The sequence below is a fragment of the Primulina eburnea genome, chromosome 3, assembly GCF_022965805.1.
Source record: "Primulina eburnea isolate SZY01 chromosome 3, ASM2296580v1, whole genome shotgun sequence".
In the NCBI taxonomy this organism is placed as follows: Eukaryota; Viridiplantae; Streptophyta; class Magnoliopsida; order Lamiales; family Gesneriaceae; genus Primulina; species Primulina eburnea.
In genome coordinates this window covers 12,614,697-12,641,583 of record NC_133103.1, presented here as the reverse complement: position 1 = coordinate 12,641,583, position 26,887 = coordinate 12,614,697, and the positions used below count along the sequence as shown (strand labels likewise).

The window sequence follows — 26,887 nt, the reverse complement described above, 5'->3', positions numbered from 1 at the left end:
TCATCTAATATAAATATTAATTTTCAGTTGAAATACAAAAATGACTCTTCGAGAAAAATAAACATTTCCATTTGATAAAAATTCACAACAGAGAAAATGAAATAGATTATCATACTTGTTAATTTTAATCATCAATTAGATAAAATAATTGTCGGTAGGTGAAAAACTAGTGTATATTATATATAACTATGTATGTATATATCAAAGTTGAATTTAATTTAGTAAGATAAATCCGATTGAAGACCTGGGCTTGGTGTATAAATTAGAAATGCAGCCACATAGCATTACTGTGTAACTGGATTTTCAGATCGCAGCTCCCCGGCACCGCGTCCAGCTCGCGGCGATTCCTGTTGGATATTCTCAGATTGTCTCTTAGACCTCGGATCCGACCCATTTCGGCTCGTGCGGTCCAATCTCTCTCTCTCTCTCTCACAGGTGATGAAACCTTTCGCCATCTGCTAACCATATCCTCTATTTTTCTTCGAGTTATTATGTTAGTCCTTTTCATTCCTTTTCAATTTTGCATGAGTTTCTGATATCAGGGAGAAAAAATTATTAGATCTGAGTGGTTCATGTTTAATCATAAGTGCCCTTTTTCGTCCGATTAATTTTTTATTATGATTTGGAGTGATGATGCCTTTTGGGAAAAGATTCAATTTTCTAACTAATTTTTGGGTAATCTCTGAAGAAGGGTTCGTGACTGTGTAGTTAGTTTTAATTGTTATGCTGATTTGTTTGGAATAAATGATGTTATGTTTTGCGAGAGAATTGAAGTCATCGTTGTGATTGTTGGGATGGGGAATACGTAGAAGAGCGAAATCATATGCGTAGATTGCTGATTTAAGAACAACGAGACCTAATTTAGGCTTCATTGGGTTTGATGTGTAGTGGAGAGCTCATCGGCTCAGTTTTGATCAATGGTTGCTAATTGAAATTATGTGCCCTTAGGTGGGTTGGACCAGTGGAGCAAGTAGGGTGGACCTGAAATGAAATTAAAATTTTAATTTCATGTGTATTTTTCTTTACAAATTCGTTTTCCCTGAAAATTAATTAATCAGATCCTTGACTTAAGTTACTAAGCAGATACTTGACTTAAGTCACGGGCTTTCGCATTCCCGATGCTTGTTATTTCTCCAATATGTTGGTTTTATTGTAACATATCTTGTTTTGTGATGGTCGGGAGATGTGCTTAATATTTACAAGTAGCTTTACTGGAAAAAGATATGACATGAATTCGAATGACAAGGGAGTTTTTTTCTCTAATCAGTGACCTTTGATAGGTATCACAGATTCAATAAACCGGGAATGCGCGGTCAACAAAATGCCTGCACAGAAGATAGAAACAGGTCACAATGATGTTGTTCATGATGTTTCCATGGATTACTATGGGAAATGTGTGGCAACAGCATTATCTGATGCCACTATTAAGATAATCGGTATCAGCAATAACTCTACATCTCAACATCTGGCAACCTTGAGCGGCCATCAAGGGCCCGTCTGGCAGGTTTCTTGGGCACACCCCAAGTTTGGTTCGATTCTCGCTTCTTGTTCTTATGATGGTAAAATCATTATCTGGAAGCAAGGTAATCAGAATGATTGGTCTCAATCTCATGTCTTCACGAACCACAAATCATCTGTCAATTCCATTGCTTGGGCACCTCACGAGGTCGGACTTTGCTTGGCATGTGGTTCTTCAGATGGCAATATTTCTGTCTACACGGCTCAATCAGATGGTAGTTGGGCAACTACGAGAATAGAACAAGCCCACCCTGTGGGGGTGACTGCTGTTAGTTGGGCTCCTTCCATGGCCCCTGGTGAATTAGTTGGATCTGGACTGCTGGATCCTGTGCAGAAGCTGGCTTCTGGTGGCTGTGATAATACTGTGAAAGTGTGGAAACTCTACGGTGGTAACTGGAAAATGGATTGTTTCCCGGCTCTGCAAATGCACTCAGATTGGGTGAGAGACATCTCATGGGCACCAAATTTGGGGCTTCCAAAATCCACGATGGCGAGTGCTTCTCAGGATGGAAAGGTTGTTATATGGACTGTGGCAAAGGAAGGTGATCAATGGGAGGGTAAAGTATTAAAGGACTTCAAGGCACCGGTTTGGAGGGTTTCCTGGTCTCTGACCGGGAACTTGTTGGCCGTGGCAGCTGGGGACAATAATGTTACACTCTGGAAAGAAGCCGTAGATGGAGATTGGGAAGAGGTCACCACAGTTGATCCATAGAATAGAGTTTTTTTAAGTTGTTGAAAGGAGAAATGGATTTTTTTTTTATCTAGGTCATTTTATTTTCTAAAGTTTTTAATATGCCATACTTTGTTGTTCAATCTTTCTGTCTGGAATGAACGTGTTAGTCTGATTTAACTTAGTTTTTGAGGATATATTTTATTACTGTGTAAAAAGATAAATGAGAGAATATAACAAACACGTGGTTAGGGATGGCAATGAGATGAGACTGATCTCCATCTTCAAATTTCATCCCTATATTTATATTCGTTCCCATCTTTGTTTTTTTGGGTTTGAGAATTTCATCCCTAATTTTATACCCGTCTCGATCCTCGTTTTGTCAGATTTCATTTCAAAAATATTAATAAGACAAAACGAAAGTGAGTAATGAGTAACTATTATTAATATTAATATTTTAAAAAATATTATTATATTATTAATCTAATAATATTATTAATATTATTTTCGAGACGAGTTAGAAGATTGAGATATCTATATACTTGTCCTGAATTAATTCGAGATTTTAAAAAAGTCTTGAACCCAAAAAATCAAAGGTCCCGTCTTCGTTTTGAATTTTATCCGCAAGTCTCAAAAGTCCAAACCCAAGGGAAAAATGACCATCACGTGGTTTTGTTTTATACATAGAGAACATTTTTATCTGGAGATGGTCCAAATATATCGAATATAATGCTAGAAAGGTGCTAAATTCCTTTATTTTTATTTTTTTTACCATTTTTTGTATTATATTAAATTTAAAAGATAATTTTGATTAAAAATTATACAAGGATAGGGAAAATATTAAAATAGGTACATATGATTATATTAAATTTAAAATATAAATTTTGATTAAAAATTATACAAGGATAGGGAAAATATTAAAATAGGTACATATGATTTGTTCTAATTTTTGGTAAATAAAAAGATATCCCGAAGTAAAACCAAATAAAACAGTGTTAGTTATTTTTCCCCCCGACTGGTATCTACTTTTAAAGGCATATCTTTTATAATAATATGCACTGGATCAAAATATACTTAATATATAATTTGAAACCTAGAAGGGAGATCAGTACAAAGCAGCCCCTCTGCAACAATGTTGCATCCAAAAACATATTACCTCATTTAGTTAGCAGCAAACCGAAAAATACATAGAAAGAGTAAATTTCTCTGAAACAAGAATAGTTTTGACATAAGCAGGCATTGAACTGTGAACTCTATATGTACACATACATAATCAATAAAAACATTTTTAAAAATCTAAAAACATAAAAGATTCTGCTATACCATTTCGCCTCACCCCATCAGTATGTAACATAACCTAGCAGAACATAACTGCAAGAAAATTCCATTCTCTAGACAGAACAACAAACATCTCTTGGCCCCGTTGAACCCCCGCACAATAAAATAAAAACAGGACTCTAACTTAACATCGCTTAACTTAATATATATACAGAGATTGCGGCTGTACCATTGACTTGCGCTTACAAGGTAATAGCATGATCCGGAGTAACTCGGAACTCTAAAGGTTATTTGGTTCGTTGAGAAGCGAATAGATAAGAATGCTGGATAAATGCCTTCTAAGGGCAGACGACCACGCACCCAAGAACTCTACAAAAGAGCACGAGATATGATCATTCAATCAAATATTTTATTTTAGCTTACACTTGTTTAAAAGGAAGGAAAACTGCTTACATGCTTGTATATCACGGCCTTAGAAAAGGGCTGACACATTCATACAGAGGCTGCCATAAATTGGTGAAACCGTTGCACCCGTTGCTGGTTCTTAAGGGAATATGTTCCTGCTGGTGTGTTTTTCCTTCTGCGTCCCAAACGAATAAAGAAGTCCTCCGTGTCAAGGACGTAAAAGATCTGAAAGAATGATATTTGGTTAGACGTTTAAGAATTCCCCCACAAATAAACGGACCATCAGATGTTAACCAAGATTTAGTGAACCACATTTAATCTAAGAATTGATTATGTTGCTCGAAATGAATCTAAAATTACCAAGTCTAGGTCCCAGACAGGCAATGATATTTGAGTTGAGAATTTTACAACAGCATATTGTGAAAAAGAGTGAAATTCGAATAGTAGAAAGATAGTGAATCGATAAAGCAACACGATACAAATTTTACGCATTTCAAACATGAAAGTCTACACTCTACATACAAGTAATAAATGTCTCGTTTATCTCTTAGTTTAGATTGCAATCATCATATTTTTATGTAGACAAGAAATATCTTGGATTACACTGTGAAAGGAAATAATTCCTAAATAAGACATAAACATGCTCTCAAAGATTTATCAAAATATGAATTCAAATCTTATCCTAAGATATCGTCTTTCATCGAGAAAAAGAACAAGGATTACTGTGGAGCAAAATGCTCGTGCAACCAATTTAAATTTCAACGAGCATCCGTGCACTCTACCCAAAAAATGAGAAAAGAGGAAGTTTTATCCTACAAGAAACAAATAAATTGAAATTTCAGGAATTATTTTACCCAAAATAACCATGACTATGTCGATTTTAGACAAAGTGAAATAACCACCGAGGTAAAAAACATCAAGGAATATACTGAACTAGAAAAGATTCCTAAATTACAGTAAAATAATTGGTAGGAAAGCCTTGTCACGCGCCCCTGTGCTCATGTGATGCATTGATCCGGTGCCTAAACTAGATTAATGAGAAACATACCTTCGACGAAGTCGCTGACATCTTACATTCCAACCCATTCATGATCAAAACATTTTCTGTGGCCATAAATAGAGCAGTAGACTCTTCAAGATTGGCACATGTGCGCATATTCCTGCACACCAAACAAGCAGGTCTTCTATTGAATTACAAATTCCCAACATTTCCGAACGTGATCTCTGTGTTTTATAATAATTTCACCTTTAATTGATCAGACTAATGGTAGTAACCATAATGATAGCAACAAAATGCGCGTTTGACCTCCCTTTTTTTCCCACATCAATTGAGCCATGTCATAACACTAAATCTAGGGAGTGGCAATAGCATCAGGATACCGAGTTTCCTAGTACGACATCCCGAATTTTGCTCCAAAAGTTAGTAAAGTGAAATTATTGTGAAAGTGCTGCTTCTGAGGCCAAAAATCCATCCAAAATCAAAATTACTCTTTATGGTTATAAGTGCCATTTAAAGTACCATGAAGAAATGCTTCAAATCCGTTAGTGACGGACTAATTCAAATGAAACGCTGGTGACAAGTTTATTTACGTCTACCGTTTGCATGCCTTCTAAACCGAGAAAACAGACCCCAAAACTTGTAACTACCAAAAAAGGTTAATTTACGGGTGATTTCCCTTGATAATCGAGTTTATGCTGACAATGCTGTTATTTCATGTTATAAAATTTTAGGAAACAAAATATCAAAAGATAAGTGATTAACATAGGTCCACATTACAGCAGATGTGTCCCATGATTCTCCTGATTTATTTCCTCATAACTATAGTAAAATAATGTAAGTGTCCACATACAAATTCTTATCATTGTCTATAAAAGAAGCACCACTATAAAGAAGCACCACTATCGTTCAAGTTGCGTGACTTCGAATTGGAACTGTTATCAATACCTCTTCAGCATAATCGCGGAAGACTCCTTTTTTCCTCGATCGACTGAAAGATAATCATTACGGAGATAAGTTGCGAAACCAGGATCCACCGAGACTGCCACGACTTCAGACTTCTCACTTCCGTCATCCATCAGTTGTATAGATAAATGGGTAGGAGTTGATGACTACAACAAGAAAGAAAACAGCTCAGCATCCAAGTAAATTTTTCAGAAACCTCGAATGCATGTGAATAAAGTTAACTTGATTCGAAGTGAAAGGAAACATACACATTCAAGCCTGAATATATTCTCTTCGTGCAAAAAAATTCGGACGTTTTCGTAATAAACCGAATCGACGTACTTTTCTGGCTTCCTAGATTTTTCATATTCATACAATTGAAGCAGCTTAATATCCACTTCATCACTCGAAACAGTTTGGAGCTGCAGAAAGAACACAGTATTCAAAAGCAAGCTGTGAAATTTGAACTCAATTGCAAAGAAGGTAAACCAAAATTTAATGAGGATACCTGTTTGACCAACTTATATATCAACTTATCCAAGGTAAAGAGTACATATGACTGGTTTCCAATCAGTGATCGACAATCATCTTCAAATTTAGTATTATCAGAAGATCCATCAAGTAACCTAAACAATGCACTCATGAACCTGCATTTGAAATTAAGAGCTATCAATACAAAGCAACATAGATTCCAAATCTTTCAAAAACTAAAATATGCTGCTACTAAACAACCTGGAGTAGGGATCAATACTTTCATCCTTCGTGTTTCTCCATTTGGATTCGCAAGATAATGAATTCACCTTAGCTGATAATATCCTTTCATACAATTTCTGGAAGCATAAAATAGTAAAGTTTCATAATCAAAATGTAACTCTTTAATCAGCATCTTGTAAAACCTTTATAAATTAATAATGTAGGAACCATGATATTTTACTAATTTAGAGATGTATTAATTAAAAGAAAAAGTATAAAACTATTATTTAAAATTCTCGATTCAATGAATATTGATTTAGTTACATAAAAAATCATGGTGTTTCACTGATGTTCATATGATCTTTCTTAAACTAATAGAAAAATAAAATTCAATGTACATATATATTTCTAAAAACAAGTAAATGATATTATTTTTTAATAATTAAAAATATTCATCATATTGAATTGTAAATAAAATTCACTTGCATGTATGCCTTTGATGAGAAAAGTAAGACATGAAATCCATGAATTTATACAAGTATCCGAAAAATTATTATCTTATTACTTTATCGAAATTATTAATTTCACATATTGGCCCAAGTAGGGATCGAGAAAGAAATATTATTTTAGAGATGTTATAAATTTATCGAGTATTAATTATAGATGTTTTCCTGTTCATGCTACATTGGTCAAGTAGATGTAACATATAAGAGCGAAGAGGTTTAGAGAGAATTTCCATTATAACAAGATCAACCAAACAGAAAAGGATGTAAGCATACCTCATGCAGCCTGAAAAGCACATAAAAGGTGTCATTTCCATAAAAGATCCGTCGATCTTTTTTCTCCCCGCCCACAGATGGATAAGCAACACGCTTTGACAAAGGCCTACAACTCCGCAAGAAATGTTCAGTCTGTGACACAGATGCACCATCTCCTCCAATATATTGAGCTTCACTAGTATTCTCCGCCTCACCTTCACTCTCCACTTTGCCATCAATGTCATCAGGTTCTCCATCGTCCTCTTCCTCATGTTCTTCTCGCGAACACTCATCGGCAGCAGACTCACTACCCGAAACATCTTCTCCTGCCTCAGAAACATTCTCACTGTCCTCGTCATCAGCATCAGCATCAGCATCATTATCATTTTCACCGGCAGCATCTGGGCAAATTTCTTCATGATGGCCTGTCTGACCTTGGGTCCTGTGACTCCTGTCATTGCCACGATTTTTATCAGGCAAGGCTTGTGAACTACCATCCTGATAGGCGCCAAAATTGTCTTCAAAATCACCATTTGGAGACAGCTCGCCCTCTTCTTTCTCGTTTTTACCAGGGTCAACAGAATCCTCGTTATATCCAACAAGTCCGGTGCCTTCTGTGGACTCCCCATTTGTTGGTTGATTCAATCTTGATGAGTCCCCGCCCTGTTGTACCCATGGAGACATGAACATGTCCAGTCAAAAAAGAAAAGACAAGCCAAGATGAACTACCAGACACTCCCTTCTCCAAAATTTGGACACAAACAGTGCAGTGCCTTAAAATTTGAAAAAAAAATGAAGCAAAAACAAGAAAAGAAGAGGGAGCGTCCAAGAAAATAATAAATAAAATGTGGAGTAAAAAAATGAACAATGCTTGTTCCAATCAAAGAGTTTTGTGAGGCCAAGAAACTCACATGTGGTATATCTTCTGCATTAAGCTTGGATACATTGTCTTCCTCAATTGGATCATTATGTGTTTGTATATAATTTGCTCCGCGACCTTTTATTTCAAAATAAACCTTAATTAATAATTGTAATAAAGCAAAAAGGTATACAGTGTAACTACAAAAGACATGGAAGTTACGACCAACAATGTCATCGACAATTAGCAATAACAAAATAATATCAACACCAAAACTATTAGTAAAAACAGAAGCTTCATAATTTAAAGCACAATACCATGATTAGCATCTGATCCAAATGTGACCGGTACATCAGGGTTTGTTAATCTTTCACCAGATACAACAGGCAGTCCCTCTTTAGCAAGGGAATCAACATTTGTGACGCCAGTCCTGCTGAAATTCAATCGGTGAGTTGAAGTAGGACTGCCATTGCAGATAGGATTCGGTTGCTTCAAGATTGTGGCACTGCCATCGGCATTTGGACTTCCTTCACTTTCTACAATGTTTGTCCAGGTATTTTTAATGGTTTGACGCTTAGAGACACCATCATCTTCAGTAACATCAGTATCAAGAGGGCGGGAGTGAATACCCAGTATTGGCTCGAGAAAAGTGGTCCAGAATCTCAAAACTTTATTGAATTGCTCTTTTGTTGAGCAGACCTCTTCACACGAGTACTTGATAATTTTATAGACATCTTCATGAATTTCAGAATCAGTATATTCAAATTCAAGGTCTGGAATGATAGAGTGCCTATTTCCAGCGGAAACACTAAGTAGCACATCATCTTCTTTCTGTCTTTTCTCCTTGATTTCTTTGATTTCTGCCACTAATGCTGTTCATTCAAAGCATAAAAGGAAAAATGAGGACCACATCACAAATTGATAGCAACACCAGGTTAACCACATAATTTTCCACGATATCTGATCCATATCTCATGCGGAGAGAGGAACAAAATACCATGAGGATATCACAAAATATTCTAAAAGATGAGGCACGTGTAAGATTCAGAGACAAGTGTAATAGATCGTAAACACCATTTCCTTACATTTTGTGCTCAAATTCTTAGAATCTTGTTGCTTGAAATAGAAACTGCGGTGATCAAGAGACTTGTAATGGTTTTTAGAATATATTTCAGCCCAAACTTTATTAAAATCTGAACGGCACTTGGTCCACTCCTCCTGCTTCTGCTTGAGGCGGGTCAGGATAACCGGCAACGAAAGAGATGAATTTCTACGCAAAATATCCATCACATCAAGACCATGGTCACCATATAGACGTTCAATACATCTTAAATTCAGAGCTGCACGCAATAGCACCGAACTCAGCAACAATATATATATCTTTTTTCAGGTAAACAAAAGAACGTGAATAAATTTCCGACGTAAGTACAAATCTGAGATTCTACAATGCAACCTGTGAAATGGTCCTCAATACGTATGGGACCATCTGAACCAATTGAATTATTGTTAATGCCGCTCAAAAGTTCCTCTGCACGCTTGGCAGTTGAACTGACCGATTCCAACAACATGTCAAGCTCAAATCTGAAACATTGAGAGACAACCCCAAATGTCAAATCTGGAATCAGCAAAACTCATAGCCATATCCAGAGGAAAACTCTAAGAAATAGGTAAATGGAAAAGACCACAAAATCAAAATTTATAATTCAGTTTACAAAAATGTGAACATGGGCACAACAATGCAAAAGTTCGTTCTTTCATCGACTGATAAGATGGCCATCGGTATAAAAGACCAACGAAGAAATGGTTTGACAAAGGAGTCAAAGTTTATCAATAAAACGGACAGATTTTCTGATTTCCGTTGACAATAAGATCATACCGTCCGATAAGAGAGAAGACGGGATATTTAGATGGTATATTACCTATCATCTTCACATCTAAACAGGCTTTCTTCATACTGGTTTCTGCGCATGTGTTTAAAGGAGTAATCCTCACTACCGGAGGTCACAGACACCCAATGATCATTTAAAACTAGTCCACCAAGCTCCGACCTCTGACTAGCTGAAGCTATCGGATACTGCAAAGAAATTTTTTATTTAAAAATAATTTCATGAACATAGTTCTAATTATATATAATGGCCAGAAGATAAGATAGGGAGCAAATCAGAATTCTCACATCGTCAGGAAGAAGCCTGTAACTGGGAGAACAACTTCGACAATCAGAAAGGTCAAGTTCTTGAATGGACTTTCCCCAGTATTTTAAATTGTATCTCTCCTTCTCTTTCCCGCTTTCCACCTCGCGCCTTTGTTCTTTCTCTTTGTCCTCTATTTTCAAGGCTTTTGAAGAATTTTCTTCACTCCATAATGTTTCTGCAATAAATAAAGCATTATTGCTAAACTATACAACCATAAACTGAATGGTTGCTTATAGTCCGGAGACTTTTTGTCATGCAAGTCAGGAAGAGGAGAAGCTGGTAAATTCCACTCAAGCAGATGTGCAGACAAATATATAAATTATCTAAATACGCTACGTGAGAGGAAATACATACTTTTGCCCATGACACCAGCTAGAAATCCATCTGCACATCCCACTACCGATAAGAACATAAAATGATTCAATATATAATAAAAATTCACCCAAATGAAGATTCACAATTACCAATTCTCTCGCAGTGTTCGAAAAATTCATTAAATCCCTCCATAAGGTCGGGATATTTTCCAAGTAAATCAGCAACCTGAAAGCGCATATGTAAGAGCCGGATAGAGTAATATATATTCACACATTCCAACCAAATTTAAGGGTTGGAGAGGACATAGGGAGAGTTGAGAACTTAAGTTAAGCACTTATGGAAGTTAGATATAGAAAAAATTAGGGGAGCAGATAAACGATCATTTCTGAAAAATACTACCAAATTAAGCAAGTGATGCAAACTCTAAATTCAGATATCCAAAAAAATTAACGTAATTGTGAAAAGGGGTAATAGATTGCATACCAAACCCTGCAGCTCCTTCCTTGTAATGATTTCTGTGCTGTAAATGTGAAGACATTTCAGAAATGCCTGGTAATCTTCTTCGCTGCCAAGCCTCTCTTTAACTTTTTCACAGAAAGTGAACTCTTGACTGTACATACCTGGAAAAATCAAACACAGTTGCTAAGTTAGTTTAATTTTTCATTTTCCAAAACCAAAACATACCTCATCACCTTTTAAATCTGGGTACCAAAAAAATAGCTTCTATCCTTTCCAACATAATCGTTACATTTAATTTAAATCTTCAATACTTACTATAAGTTCTCCATTCTTATATTATATTTTAAAAAGATATACTATGATTTAAAATTTTAAAACATCTACTCCTATACACAAATAGCAACTCTAATATGACAATAATGTTTACCAAACAAAATATCACATTTACATGATTTGGTATGCACAATAAAAAGTGTTTCCTTCGAAAATAATATGAAACTATATTTTTATCTCCTAAAATTATAGAAAACAAACAATGATTTAAATGTGGAAAGTTTGTACCTTGTTATGTCGAGCACAGTAAGATGGGATGGAAAAAGTTTGTTCCTTGTTATGTTGAGCACAGTAAGATGAATTGTAAACAGAAAAAAAGTGCAAAAAGACAAATCATAGAGGAAGAATTACTGGCTTTCTTTAACTAGTTCCCCTATTTAACTCAATTTCCTTTTATTCTTGATTCTTGAAAAAATTTACTGTTGACAATACTGTGCACCACACTCAATTACCACTTTCTTTTGTCGTATAGAATGTTCTATTACGACCATTTGTATACGAAATAAAACGAAAACAAACTTTCAATAAAAAAAAACAACAGGGGCTTTGTTAACTCACTTTTCAATGCATCTTTATCATCGTAGGATGTGAGATTTGAGTTTCCTCCAAAGTCTCCAACTTTCTTGGCAGATTTCCTTTTATCAGAGAGCCGATGCATGCTAATGTCTCCGTTGTTTTCATTTTCGGGGTCTCTGTCTTCTTGATCACGATTTCTTTTATCCCTGTTCTCCTTGTCTACATGCTTCTTTTGATCCTTATGCAACTTCACAACTGTCTTTTCATCATCCATATCTGGACGCTCAACACTAAGATCACGTTCTCCGTGGGGGCTAATGATCCGATCCCGTCGTGGTCGTTGCTGGAAGTTGTAGGGCATAATTTTCAGTCAGCACCCAGTGAAAAAGGAAAACGGCGGTATTGTAAGAATAGATGTCAAGAAATGAGACCTTATCCATGAGAGAATGTCTCATTGTGGGTATGGCAGAGCTCCTCTCATCATAACGAGGAAAAGGACGACCAAAAGATGCATGTGTAGCAGATGCAGTAGCTGAAGAATCTGGAAGAAATCTAGTGAATTCATCAAGGAGATCTGGCTGGTCATTAAAAAGTGCTGCAACCTGCAAGGGCATTTATTACACCTTAATTGTCATGAACACCTCAACGATAAAAGTTGACACACAAATGAACGTAAAAGTATCTGTCTATATCATTTCAACCAACTCCGTCGCAAGTAAAACACATGCCTCTTGGTAGACCTCAGTGATACCCTTGTGTTCTTTCCGGTACATATTCAAAATGTCTAGGAAAGACTTATAAACATGATCATCATTTTGAAAGCGTTTCTGCAGACAAAAACGGAAAAACCTTAATTAGAAACTAAATCCAGAACAGTAATCATCAAACGAGGAATTATAAAATCAACCTTAATCTTATTGACAAAACTGATAGCCTCTTCAAATTCAACTGTCCTTTTTGGTGGAGCCTCTTCCTCATCAGTGAGGGTAATTTCGTATCCCTTAGGCAAGAAGGTGTTAAACCCAAGAATCAGATTCGGATGCCCTTTGAACAATTCCTTCACCCGAGCTATAACACCAGCAGTATCGATTCTGTGTAACATGTTCAATATCATTAAGATTATAAACTGTATAATCGAACAGATTTAAGGGATATCTATCTACCTTTGAGCCTTGAAATCTTTCATGACATCAAGGAACCTATCATATTTTTCCCTCTGATCTTGAAACATATCCTTAACTTCCTTCAAATATGTTAGTGCATCATTGGTGGTAAGTTTTTGTGTGCTACCAGATGCAACTCCAGTAGTACTACCACCACCTAGAGTAGCAGTACCACCACCACCAATTCCGTTGACTCCACCTCCTCCTCCGCCGCCTCCGCCTCCAACTGTACCTCCGCCTCCACCACCGCCTCCGCCTCCGCCTCCGCCTACTACACCAATAGGAGCATGTGGAGGCCCATACCTATATAACACAGAAGAAAAGGTAAAACATTAAGTTAGGATCATTCAGAATGAAGGAAAAATTTAGAGAATAACTAAGAAAACGATAAAGCATCTTGGATTTCTCCGTGGTGTTATTTAAAAATATATTATCTGTTGACAATTTAACTCTGTCAAGATTTTTCGGCTAAGATCAGTCTACTTTTCTTGTGTAGCATTGTAAGAATGCAGCCAAAACAAGACCAACAATTATGAATCCTGGTTGTTGCTGTTCTGTCCCATAAAACCATATAATCCGTCCACAGTTATAACACTATCAACATTTAACGCCTAGGTTTTGTCGCACTGGTGAAGAATCCTGATCCGTAGAATCTTCGGAATGCAGCCAAAACACAATTAATTGACTATATATGATATAGCCCTACACAAAACACACCAATCAAAAATGGCAAGTGACTCGAAAAGGGGGAAAACTATCAATCCATGCAAAATAAGAACTTAGAAAGAATAAGATTCATAAAGATCCAATTTTTGACCCTGTCACGACCTACCAGCCCTCAACATCTAAGCAACCCTTGTCAAAACAACGCTTTAACCTAATCCTTCTTTCTTTCCTGTTTCTTTTTACTAATGCTACTAAGGATGTGACCACATCAAAATCCTGAAACCAAATAATTTAGATCAAAAAAGTTTTAACCAAATTCAGTTTATCTCTTAGTCATAACACAAATCAACAGTCTTCCCAGACGTAAAAACATGAGCAAAACCTCAGAATGAAAAATCCCACATAATAAAGACAAGAATTAGACGTGTTTGACAAAAAAAGTAACGAAAAAAGAAACGATCAATTCAAAAAAATTTAATAACCGATAAAATAAAAAACTTACGATTCTCCTCGAGAAGAAGGGCCGAATGGCCGCTTAAATTGAGGGTTCACATACACCTCATCTCTCAATCGCTTCATCAGTCTGTACAAAAAACACAAAGAAAACACGAAACACAGAGAAAAATTTAACTCCACGTTAGGAATAAGTAAGAAATGTGTAAAACAGAAAATAGAAAAACAGAATCAAAAACTGCAAATAAGCATGTTTCATCCAATTAAACACTGGCCTGAGATTCCCTTCCCTTCGATGAATGGAAAAAAAATGAGAACAGCGCACAGATCTAATCTAGCCAACCAAAAAATAAAGAAACCAGTTTAAACTTCCGGATCAAATTCCAGTTCAAATCAAGAAACCGCTTCTTGATTATTCCTCCACCGGCTCCTCTCTGTTTCCCAATCTTCGAGTTCTCTGTCTCATTAACGTTGGGAAAACAACATAAACTGGAGCACGAGAAGAAACCATACGAAAAGGAACGAAGAGAGAAATGTTTTTGTGTAGTTTTATACGAGGCCAAAATCCTAGCGTGACAGTGTTTTAATATCAAGAAACCAAATGTTTTATATTTTTTAAGAAGTGGAGGAAGTGACGTTTCTTGTGGGCTGTATGGATATTGCAATCTTTCAAATATTTGGGCTTTGTTGTTCAAGGGCCCAATTTCAATTTATTAGTTAACCAAATAATTTTCCTCCCTCCAATTAAAATTAGTATAATTAATCCCATAAACACGAACTTAAGTAAATTATTATTATTACACAATAAAAGGTCACACACTGTGAGAAAGTAGGAGAAACTAGTAGAAGCGGTTGTCCCTTATGCTTTAAATTTTCTTACTATTTTATATTATTAATCCATGCAAAAAACCCTTTGTATACACACAGATTTTACAGTAAGAATTTATTTTTTATATTTTAAATATGGATTTGATCGAACTGTCTCACAGAAATAGATATCAGATCCCATTTCCAAAAAGACATATTGTTCTAAAAATTGGCTTCCTCAAACAATAAAGCACTATATTTTTTAATTAATATGATTATTTTAAAAACACACCATTTAAAATAATATTCTAGTTATATGTACATAATCAAATATCACAGCAAAAGTGCTTTACTTAAATCACCTAAATATACCTGAAAATATTAAGAATATGTTATTATTGTTAATTAACAATCCATCGATTTGAAAAAATCCCGATATAGAAATATGTCTGTCAATATTTCAAATAATACATGTCGACCAAATTTGAACATCGCAATATTATATTCTTCGCTCCATCAAAAAAAAATTTCAAGAACAAGTAACAACACAACAGCCTGATTACCTATATATTAACAAGATCAAACATCAACTATAGTCAAAGAATCAAAATTGAATTGTTGAAGAAAACAACTAATATATATGTAGCTAGGGATTTAGAAAATAGACCCATATATTTTTGGGCCCACTAAAAGTTGGGCAATTTGTTTGTGATAATTTAAAAAGTAAGACCAAGCTTGAGTTTAAAACTAGCCCGGTCATTTTTTCAGGGGCCCCTTAAATAGTTGGGCCTGTAGTAAAGTCCTATTGGCTTTAGGGTTTTCAAATCATAATCCCTAATCCTCGTATATTCTATTTATGACTATAAAAAAAAAAAAAAAAAAAAACTTAATGTGACATTATCTTATGAGTTAATTTTGTGAGGCGATTTTAATCGATCCAACTTATTATAAAATCTCTTTTATGCCTAAAATAGAATTTTTCATGATAATTATGGATCAGGTCAATCCGTCTCACGGATAAAAATATGTGAGACTGTTTACAAAAAACCTACTATTATAATGAAAATTTCATTTTGGAGGTAACGACGATTGGTGATTATTTTATCTTGTTTTCTTCCCTTCCCATTTCTTGATTTTCCTTAATGATGATTGTACATCATCATTTGATGAGAGAACTAACTACAACAACATGAACTCTAAATTTGGGAAAGTTTCAAATATCTTAGAGTATCTCAAACATGTGTCTAAGATGGACATTTAATAACATATTTAGAGTATTATAAGCTTATTGGACCTTGATATATTGATAAATTTTACTCTTAGACGCATTCTTAGAGAAATGTTCTAAAGGTAACATTTCATTTTCCGTAAATTTTCCATGAATTGTTGTATTTATAAGTCTACGATGATTTACCATTAACTTCAAACCTGTTTAAAGTTTCGTAAATCTGTTCAATAGTTCTTTTACGAATCAAATCCCAACTTTTTTGTAAATGAGTTGTGGCTGAAATCTGATCTCCCTTTATTCTTTATTATTTTTTCCCGTATTCAAAGTTTTAAATTTCAACGACCAATTGCAAGATTTATAGAATATATTATTAATGAAGTTTCGCTTTGATTATTGAGCAAATATGTAATATTATTATGGAATAGAGAGTGCTATAAATATGCATACATACATTTATAAATAATATTTAAGTGATTTCATTTATTTTTACATTATTTTTTTGAGATTTGAGTTTCCAGTATCCGCTACCACTACAAAAAAACGGATACAGTAGCGACGGTTTTAGTAAAACCGTCGCTATAATGGCGACAGTTATTCTTTAACCGTCGCTATATAGCGACGGTATTTAACAAAACCGTCGCTAGATAAATTAAGCGACGGTTTAATAGAAACGGTTCAACCGTCGCAGTTTTTTTGACTTGTGCGACGGTATAATACAAACACATCGCAATATACATCGACGGTTAAGCACAAACCGTCGCCGATCGCCGATCTAGATCGGCGACGGTTGGGTAGAAACCTTCGCCCAAATAGATCGGCGACGGTTGTGTATAAACTGTCGCCGATCTATATCGGCGACGTTTTATTCTTAAGCCATCGCTATTCGCGACGGGTAAAGGTATATCCGTCGCCACTAGCGACCGTATTTTCAAAGACTGTCGCTAGTATTCTATATATACCGAGGTTCGAAAACATTTTCCTTAAGCGATTTTCGCCTATCTCTGGTAGTAGCGAAACTATATACATTTTTCGAAGTTTCAGTTTTTTATTTTGTACTAACATTTTTTTGTATTTATTTCGTAGATTTGCTACTCCGTGGGATCTTCCAGCATTACGTGGAACTGCATATATTCGCGCACATCACGTTTTAAAGCTTTTTTTTTTTTTACAGAAAATTTAGTACATGATTTTAATTTTTGTGTAATAGTTTATTTGTGATTTTTTTGCAGTGTTTATATATACACCGTCTTTTTAGTAAGCGATGATTTTTTTAAAAAAAACTTCGATTAATATAGCAACGGTTTTTTTTAAAAACCGCCGATTAATATAGCGACGGTTTTTACAAAACCGTCGCTAAATATAGGGACGTGTTTGAAAAAAACCGTCGCTTAATGTAGTGACGGTTTTGTATGAACCGTCGCTTATATTAGCGACGGTCGGCATTAGCACCGTCGCTAATTAGCGACGGTCTTCTTCAATAAACTGTCGCTACGTGCGACGGGACTTCAAAAACCGTCGTTTTGAGAAAACGACGCTAACTTCTGTTACGGACCGTTAAAACCGTCGCTTTCACTTTTTAACCGTCGCTAAATTTTTTTTTTGTTGTGAACGTTTTCATTGGACATATGCATAGAGATAATAAACCAACTCCACAAGTGAATCATTTAGCGATGATTCTTTTATGAACTGCAGGTAAATGTTTACGTGTGATCAATGCATTAATACACTCCTTTTTCTAGAAGTACGGAATTTATTGATTCTAGCAATTTGTTCAGTAAATGAACAATTATATGTATCTAAACCAAGTTGATGTACCTTGATTCGCAATTTCTTTATATTCAATGCAAGATTGTCTATGATCAGCTGTTGTACTATAGCGCAGACAGCCATAATCTTGAACGAATATTTCCGGTTCTTTTTGAAGTCTCTCATCGGTTGTAGTACTATAATGCAGGCCGCCATAATCTCGAATGAATTTTTTTTTTCTTTTTGAGGGTGCGTGGAGAAAAAATTGTAAATGCTTATTACATCAGGACGAATATCTGGTCCTACCATTGGCATAGCTAAATTTTCAAGAGATTCAGAAGACATTCCATAATCCTCATTCAAGAAAAATTGGAAAGGTACTGATTTCATGCCCTCAACATCTTGTGAGTTGATACATGGAGTACACATGCTTCCGGACTCTTGCTGGGATGAAAGCCAGTGACACGAATTATGATCCATTCGCTGATTCGACTGCTGTTCTTTGCACACAGCTATCTGCGAATATACGCGTCTTAATTCTTCACGGGCAACCTGCAGCTGGAAAGACAACTGACTTATGATAAAAGGACAACCATACACAGGAATCTGAACACGCATTTCAGCTTCGTATATGATGGATTTCATTGCATCATCCTTTTGATCCTTAGTCTCCAGGCTTTCGAGTGTCTTGGTGACGGTTGTGTATAAACTGTCGCTACGTGCGACGGGACTTCAAAAACCATCGCTTTGAGAAAACGACGCTAACTTCTGTTACGGACCGTTAAACCGTCGTTAAAACCGTCGCTTTCACTTACCGTCGCTAATTTTTTTTTTTTGTTGTGAACGTTTTCATTGGACATATGCATAGAGATAATAAACCAACTCCACAAGTGAATCATTTAGCGATGATTCTGTTATGAACTGCAGGTAAATTTTTACGTGTGATCAATGCATTAATACACTCCTTTTTCTAGAAGTACGGAATTTATTGATTCTAGCAATTTGTTCAGTAAATGAACAATTATATGTATCTAAACCAAGTTGATGTACCTTGATTCGAAACTTCTTTATATTCAATGCAAGATTGTCTATGATCAGCTGTTGTACTATAGCGCAGGCAGCCATAATCTTGAACGAATATTTCCGGTTCTTTTTGAAGTCTCTCATCGGTTGTAGTACTATAACGCAGGCCGCCATAATCTCGAATAAATATTTTTTTTTTCTTTTTGAGGGTGCGTGGAGAAAAAATTGTAAATGCTTATTACATCAGGACGAAGATCTAGTCCTACCATTGGCATAGCTAAATTTTCAAGAGATTCAGAAGACATTCCATAATCCTCATTCAAGAAAAATTGGAAAGGTACTGATTTCATGCCCTCAACATCTTGTGAGTTGATACATGGAGTACACATGCTTCCGGACTCTTGCTGGGATGAAAGCCAGTGACACGAATTATGATCCATTCGCTGATTCGAGTGCTGTTCTTTGCACACAGCTATCTGCGAATATACGCATCTTAATTCTTCACGGCCAACCTACAGCTGGAAAGACAACTGACTTATGATAAAAAGACAACCATACACAGGAATCTGAACACGCATTTCAGCTTCGTATATGATGGATTTCATTGCATCATCCTTTTGATCCTTAGTCTCCAGGCTTTCGAGTGTCTTGGTGACGGTTGTGCATAAACTGTCGCTACGTGCGACAAGACTTCAAAAACCTTCGCTTTGAGAAAACGACGCTAAATTCTGTTAAGGACCGTTAAACCGTCGTTAAAACCGTCGCTTTCACTTTTTAGCGACGGTTTGACGTCGTCGCTAAATTTTTTTTTTGTTGTGAACGTTTTCATTGGACATATGCATAGAGATAATAAACCAACTCCACAAGTGAATCATTTAGCGATGATTCTGCTAATGAATTGCAGGTAAATTTTTACGTGTGATCAATGCATTAATACACTCCTTTTTCTAGAAGTACGGAATTTATTGATTCTAGCAATTTGTTCAGTAAATGAACAATTATATGTATCTAAACCAAGTTGATGTAGCTTGATTCGAAACTTCTTTATATTCAATGCAAGATTGTCTATGATCAGCTGTTGTACTATAGCGCAGGCAGCCATAATCTTGAACGAATATTTCCGGTTCTTTTTGAAGTCTCTCATCGGTTGTAGTACTATAACGCAGGCCGCCATAATCTCGAATGAATTTTTTTTTTCTTTTTGAGGGTGCGTGGAGAAAAAATTGTAAATGCTTATTACATCAGGACGAAGATCTAGTCCTACCATTGGCATAGCTAAATTTTCAAGAGATTCAGAAGACATTCCATAATCCTCATTCAAGAAAAATTGGAAAGGTACTGATTTCATGCCCTCAACATCTTGTGAGTTGATACATGGAGTACACATGCTTCCGGACTCTTGCTGGGATGAAAGCCAGTGACACGAATTATGATCCATTCGCTGATTCGAGTGCTGTTCTTTGCACACAGCTATCTGCGAATATACGCGTCTTAATTCTTCACGGCCAACCTACAGCTGGAAAGACAACTGACTTATGATAAAAAGACAACCATACACAGGAATCTGAACACGCATTTCAGCTTCGTATATGATGGATTTCATTGCATCATCCTTTTGATCCTTAGTCTCCAGGCTTTCGAGTGTCTTGGTGACAGTTGTGCATAAACTGTCGCTACGTGCGACAAGACTTCAAAAACCTTCGCTTTGAGAAAACGACGCTAAATTCTGTTACGGACCGTTAAACCGTCGTTAAAACCGTCGCTTTCACTTTTTAGCAACGGTTTGACGCCGTCGCTAAATTTTTTTTTTGTTGTGAACGTTTTCATTGGACATATGCATAGAGATAATAAACCAACTCCACAAGTGAATCATTTAGCGATGATTCTGTTATGAACTGCAGGTAAATTTTTACGTGTGATCAATGCATTAATACACTCTTTTTTCTAGAAGTACTGAATTTATTGATTCTAGCAATTTGTTCAGTAAATGAACAATTGTATGTATCTAAACCAAGTTGATGTACCTTGATTCGAAACTTCTTTATATTCAATGCAAGATTGTCTATGATCAGCTGTTGTACTATAGCGCAGGCAGCCATAATCTTGAACGAATATTTCCGGTTCTTTTTGAAGTCCCTCATCGGTTGTAGTACTATAACGCAGGCCGCCATAATCTCGAATGAATATTTTTTTTTCTTTTTGAGGGTGCGTGGAGAAAAAATTGTAAATGCTTATTACATCAGGACGAAGATCTAGTCCTACCATTGGCATAGCTAAATTTTCAAGAGATTCAGAAGACATTCCATAATCCTCATTCAAGAAAAATTAGAAAGGTACTGATTCCATGCCCTCAACATTTTGTGAGTTGATACATGGAGTACACATGCTTCCGGATTCTTGCTGGGATGAAAGCCAGTGACACGAATTATGATCCATTCGCTGATTCGACTGTTGTTCTTTGCACACAGCTATCTGCGAATATACGCGTCTTAAGTCTTCACGGGCAACCTGCAGCTAGAAAGACAACTGACTTATGATAAAAGGACAACCATACACAGGAATCTGAACACGCATTTCAGCTTCGTATATGATGGATTTCATTGCATCATCCTTTTGATCCTTAGTCTCCAGGCTTTCGAGTGTCTTGGTGACGGTTGTGCATAAACCGTCGCTACGTGCGACGGGACTTCAAAAACCTTCGCTTTGAGAAAACGACGCTAACTTCTGTTACGGACCGTTAAACCGTCGTTAAAACCGTCGCTTTCACTTTTTAGCGATGGTTTGAGTGACGGTTTAGCCGTCGCTAATTTTTTTTTGTTTTTGTGAACGTTTTCATTGGACATATGCATAAAGATAATAAACCAACTCCACAAGTGAATCATTTAGCGATGATTCTGTTATGAACTGCAGGTAAATGTTTACGTGTGATCAATGCATTAATACACTCCCTTTTCTAGAAGTACGGAATTTATTGATTCTAGCAATTTGTTCAGTAAATGAACAATTATATGTATCTAAACCAAGTTGATGTACCTTGATTCGCACCTTCTTTATATTCAATGCAAGATTGTCTATGATCAACTGTTGTACTATAGCGCAGACAGCCATAATCTTGAACGAATATTTCCGGTTCTTTTTGAAGTCTCTCATCGGTTGTAGTACTATAGCGCAGGCCGTCATAATCTCGAATGAATATTTTTTGTTCTTTTTGAGGGTGCGTGGAGAAGAAGTTGTGAATGCTTATTGCATCAGGACGAAGATCTAGTCTCACCACTGGCATAGCTAAATTTTCAAGAGATTCAGAAGACATTCCATAATCCTCATTCAAGAAAAATTGGAAAGGTATTGATTCCATGCCCTCAACATCTTGTGAGTTGATACATGGAGTACACATGCTTCCGGACTCTTGCTGGGATGAAGGCCAGTGACACGAATTATGACCCATTCGATGGTTCGACTGCCGTTCTTTGCACGCAGCTATCTGCGAATATATGCGTCTTATTCTTCACGGGCAACCTGCACGCTTTAACCGTCGCTATATAGTGACGGTATTTAACAAAACCGTCGCTAAATAAATTAAGCGACGGTTTAATAGAAAACGTCGCTTTTGTAGCGACGGTTTTTCTTCAACAGTCGCTAATATAGCTACAGTATTTAAAAAACTGTCGCTAACATGGAGACGGTTTTTTAAACCGTCGCAATTTTTGCGACAATTTCTAATAAAATCGTCGCTTATTTCGTCGCTAATATAGCTACAGTATTTAAAAAACTGTCGCTAACATGGAGACGGTTTTTTAAACCGTCGCAATTTTTGCGACAATTTCTAATAAAACCGTCGCTTAGCAAAATAAGCGACGGTTTACTACAAACCGTCGCTTATTTAGCGATGGTTTATATTCAACCGTCGCTACCGTAGCGACATTTTATAATAAATTGTCGCTAATATTGCGACCTTTAATAAACCGTCTCAATTTTATGCTACGGTTTATAATAAAACCGTCGCTTAAACAAACTAAGCGACCCTTTACTAAACACCGTCGCTTTTTTAGCGACTGTTTACAGTCAACCGTCGCTATTGTAGCGACGGTTTATGATAAATCGTCGCAATTTTATGATCCGGTTTTTGTCACTAATCAAAATAAGCGACCGTTCATTACAACCGACGCTTTTTTAGCAACGATTAATCGTCAACCGTCGCAGTTTTTTGGACATGTGCGACGGCATAATACAAACACATCGCAATATACAGCGACGGTTAAGCATAAACCGTCGTCGATCGGTTGGGGAGAAACCGTCGCCAAAATAGGACGTGTTTGAAAAAAACCGTCGCTTAATGTAGTGACGGTTTTGTATGAACCGTCGCTTATATTAGCGACGGTCGGCATTAGCACCGTCGCTAATTAGCGACGGTCTTCTTCAATAAACTGTCGCTACGTGGGACGAGACTTCAAAAACCGTCGCTTTGAGAAAACGACGCTAATTTCTGTTACGGACCGTTAAACCGTCGCTTTCACCTTTGAACGACGGTTTAGCCTTCACTATATTTTTTTTGTTGTGAACGTTTTCGTTGGACATATGCATAGAGATAATAAACCAACTCCACAAGTGAATCATTTAGCGATAATTCTGTTATGAACTGCAGGTAAATTTTTACGTGTGATCAATGCATTAATACACTTATTTTTCTAGAAGTACGGAATTTATTGATTCTAGCAATTTGTTCAGTAAATGAACAATTATATGTATCTAAACCAAGTTGATGTACCTTGATTCGCACCTTCTTTATATTCAATGCAAGATTGTCTATGATCAACTGTTTTACTATAGCGCAGGCAGCCATAATCTTGAACGAATATTTCCGGTTCTTTTTGAAGTCTCTCATCGGTTGTAGTACTATAGCGCAGGCCGCCATAATCTCGAATGAATATTTTTTGTTCTTTTTGAGGGTGCGTGGAGAAGAAGTTGTGAATGCTTATTGCATCAGGACAAAGATCTAGTCTCACCACTGGCATAGCTAAATTTTCAAGAGATTCAGAAGACATTCCATAATCCTCATTCAAAAAAAATTGGAAAGGTACTGATTCCATGCCCTCAACATCTTGTGAGTTGATACATGGAGTACACATGCTTCCGGACTCTTGCTGGGATGAAGGCCAGTGACACGAATTATGATCCATTCACTGGTTCGACTGCTGTTCTTTGCACGCAGCTATCTGCGAATATATGCGTCTTAAATAAAACCGTCGCAATTTTTGCGACGATTTCTAATGAAACCGTCGTTTAGCAAAATAAGCGACGGTTTACTACAACCGTTGCTTATTTAGCGATGGTTTATATTCAACCGTCGCTACCGTAGCGACATTTTATAATAAATTGTCGCTAATATTGCGACCTTTAATAAACCGGCTACGGTTTATAATAAAACCGTCGCTTAATCAAACTAAGCGACCCTTTACTAAACACCGTCGCTTTTTTAGCGACTGTTTACAGTCAACCGTCGCTATTGAAGCGACGGTTTATAATAAATCGTCGCAATTTTATGAGCCAGTTTTTGTCGCTAATAAAAATAAGCGACCGTTCACTACAACCGTCGCTTTTTTAGCCACGATTAATCGTCAACAGTCGCAGTTTTTTTGGACATGTGCGACAGTATAATACAAACCCATCGCAATATACAGCGACGGTTAAGCATAAACCGTCGCCGATCTAGATCAACGACGGTTGGGTAGAAACCGTCGCCAAAATAGATCGGCGACGGTTGTGCATAAACCGTCGCTACGTGCGACGGGACTTCAAAAACCGTGCATAACCGTCGCTACGTCGCTTAATCAAACTAAGCGACAATTTACTAAACACCGTCGCTTTTTTAGCGACTGTTTACAATCAACCGTCGCCATTGTAGCGACGGTTTATAATAAATCGTCGCAATTTTATGAGCCGGTTTTTGTCGCTAATCAAAATAAGCGACCGTTCATTACAACCGTCGTTTTTTTAGCAACGATTAATCGTCAACCGTCGCAGTTTTTTGGACATGTGCGATGGTATAATAAAAACTCATCGCAATATACAGCAACGGTTAAGCATAAACCGTCGCCGATCTAGATCGACGACGGTTGAGTAGAAACCGTCGCCAAAATAGATCGGTGACGGTTGTGCATAAACCGTCGCCGATCTATATCGGCGACGTTTTATTCTTAAGCCGTCGCTATTCGCGACGGGTAAAGGTATATCCGTCGCCACTAGCGACCGTATTTTCAAAGACCGTCGCTAGTATTCTATATATGCCGAGGTTCGAAAACATTTTCCTTAAGCGATTTTCGCCTATCTCTGGTAGTAGCGAAACTATATACATTTTTCGAAGTTTCAGTTTTTTATTTTGTACTAACATTTTTTTGTATTTATTTCGTAGATTTGCTACTCCGTGCGATCTTCCAGCATTACGTGGAAATGCATATATTCGCGCACATCAGGTTTTAAAGCTTTTTTTTTTTAACAGAAAATTGAATACACGGTTTTTTAAAACCGTCGCTTAATATAGCGACGGTTTTTACAAAACCGTCGCTTAATATAGCAGCGGTTGTTACAAAATCGTCGCTTAATGTAGCGACGGTTTTGTATGAACCGTCGCTTAATATAGCGACGGTATGTATAAAACCGTCGCTAATTAGCGACGGTCTTCTTTAATAAAACCGTTGCTACGTGCGACGGGACTTCAAAAACCGTCGCTTTGTGAAAACGACGCTAACTTCTGTTACGGACCTTTAAACTGGCGTTAAAACCGTCGCTTTCACCTAAACCGTCGCTAATTTTTATTTTTTTTGTTGTGAACGTTTTCATTGGACATATGCATAGAGATGATAAATAAACCCAACAATTTTTAAGTGAAAAATTTGTATTCTGACTTCACAAATTATCAATCAAATCATTATATGATAAATCACACATCAATTTTGAATCCATCAATAATTTATGTATCTATTCAAAATTATGCAGAATGTTATAATTGGTCGAGTTTTAAATATTTCATATTGCATTTGAATTGAGTAATTTGAAATCCACAATTTCAAATTTATTTACATTATTAAAAAATTGAATATTGTTACTCTCTCTTCGTTTTGAATATTTAGGAATTTACTCATGTCCTTACATATTAAGTATGATTTTACGTTTTTCATGTCTTTGTTCATCAAACATTTCATTTATTTGATTGCATTTTAATTAGTTCACATCTACATTTTGTGCCGTTTTATATTTAATCGGTTCACCATTACTGCTAAAAATATTTAAAAATTGGAAATAATAATAATAATAATAATAATAATAATAATAATAATAATAATAATAATAAAAATAAAAAAAAAACAATCGGCTGAAATTTTCTCATGCATTCGTCTTAATTTTTTTTTACATAGGTTACCTCCCAAACACGACTAAACAATGTTTCTAAAACGAGCACACGCCATGGCTTTTCCTGCAACAGCCGACGTTAATTGCTCATATCTATACAAATATATAGATTTCTAATCATATGATATATAATTTACCAACACATGTGTGAGACCCCGAAGATAAAAATAGCTTCGATGGCATTTCGGTAAATAAGTTGAAAAATATTCAATTTATTTTGATGGCATTTTCGTAAATAAGTTGAAAAATAATGAATTAATTTTAAGGGTAAAATGGTAATTCATGATATATCATATTCATATGAAGTCCAAATGATTTGAGATTTGGATATATCGTAGAAACTCAAAGATATAGAAGTTTCATTTTTGAGTTTTGAAAAATTTGATCGTTTGACTGATCCAAAGAGATATACCAACGTTAAAATGTTAAATATTATAAATTTATTATATTATATTA

General features: G+C 36.1%; 2 protein-coding genes across 2 annotated transcripts; one reads left to right on the top strand and one right to left on the bottom strand.

Moving 5' to 3' along the window:
• The first annotated feature begins 269 nt into the window (after window positions 1–269).
• LOC140826520 (protein transport protein SEC13 homolog B-like) lies at window positions 270–2,368 on the top strand. The gene is made up of 2 exons (XM_073188884.1): window positions 270–435; window positions 1,281–2,368. Exon 2 carries the CDS (start codon window positions 1,322–1,324, stop codon window positions 2,228–2,230), a length of 909 nt encoding a protein of 302 aa, XP_073044985.1. The 5' UTR covers window positions 270–435; window positions 1,281–1,321; the 3' UTR covers window positions 2,231–2,368.
• A 1,038-nt stretch (window positions 2,369–3,406) lies between these two features.
• LOC140826519 (paired amphipathic helix protein Sin3-like 2) lies at window positions 3,407–14,805 on the bottom strand. Its single transcript, XM_073188883.1, has 24 exons — window positions 14,496–14,805; window positions 14,270–14,350; window positions 13,102–13,404; window positions 12,846–13,029; window positions 12,667–12,765; window positions 12,370–12,540; window positions 11,981–12,281; window positions 11,114–11,250; window positions 10,780–10,855; window positions 10,670–10,699; window positions 10,297–10,490; window positions 10,043–10,197; window positions 9,577–9,704; window positions 9,209–9,463; window positions 8,441–8,995; window positions 8,176–8,261; window positions 7,286–7,927; window positions 6,546–6,643; window positions 6,322–6,460; window positions 6,083–6,235; window positions 5,817–5,980; window positions 4,920–5,031; window positions 3,920–4,096; window positions 3,407–3,835 (listed from the first exon to the last, which is right to left on the bottom strand). The coding sequence occupies exons 2-23, from the start codon at window positions 14,344–14,346 to the stop codon at window positions 3,959–3,961; spliced, it is 4,197 nt and encodes a 1,398-aa protein (XP_073044984.1). The 5' UTR covers window positions 14,347–14,350; window positions 14,496–14,805; the 3' UTR covers window positions 3,407–3,835; window positions 3,920–3,958.
• Window positions 14,806–26,887: the final 12,082 nt, after the last annotated feature.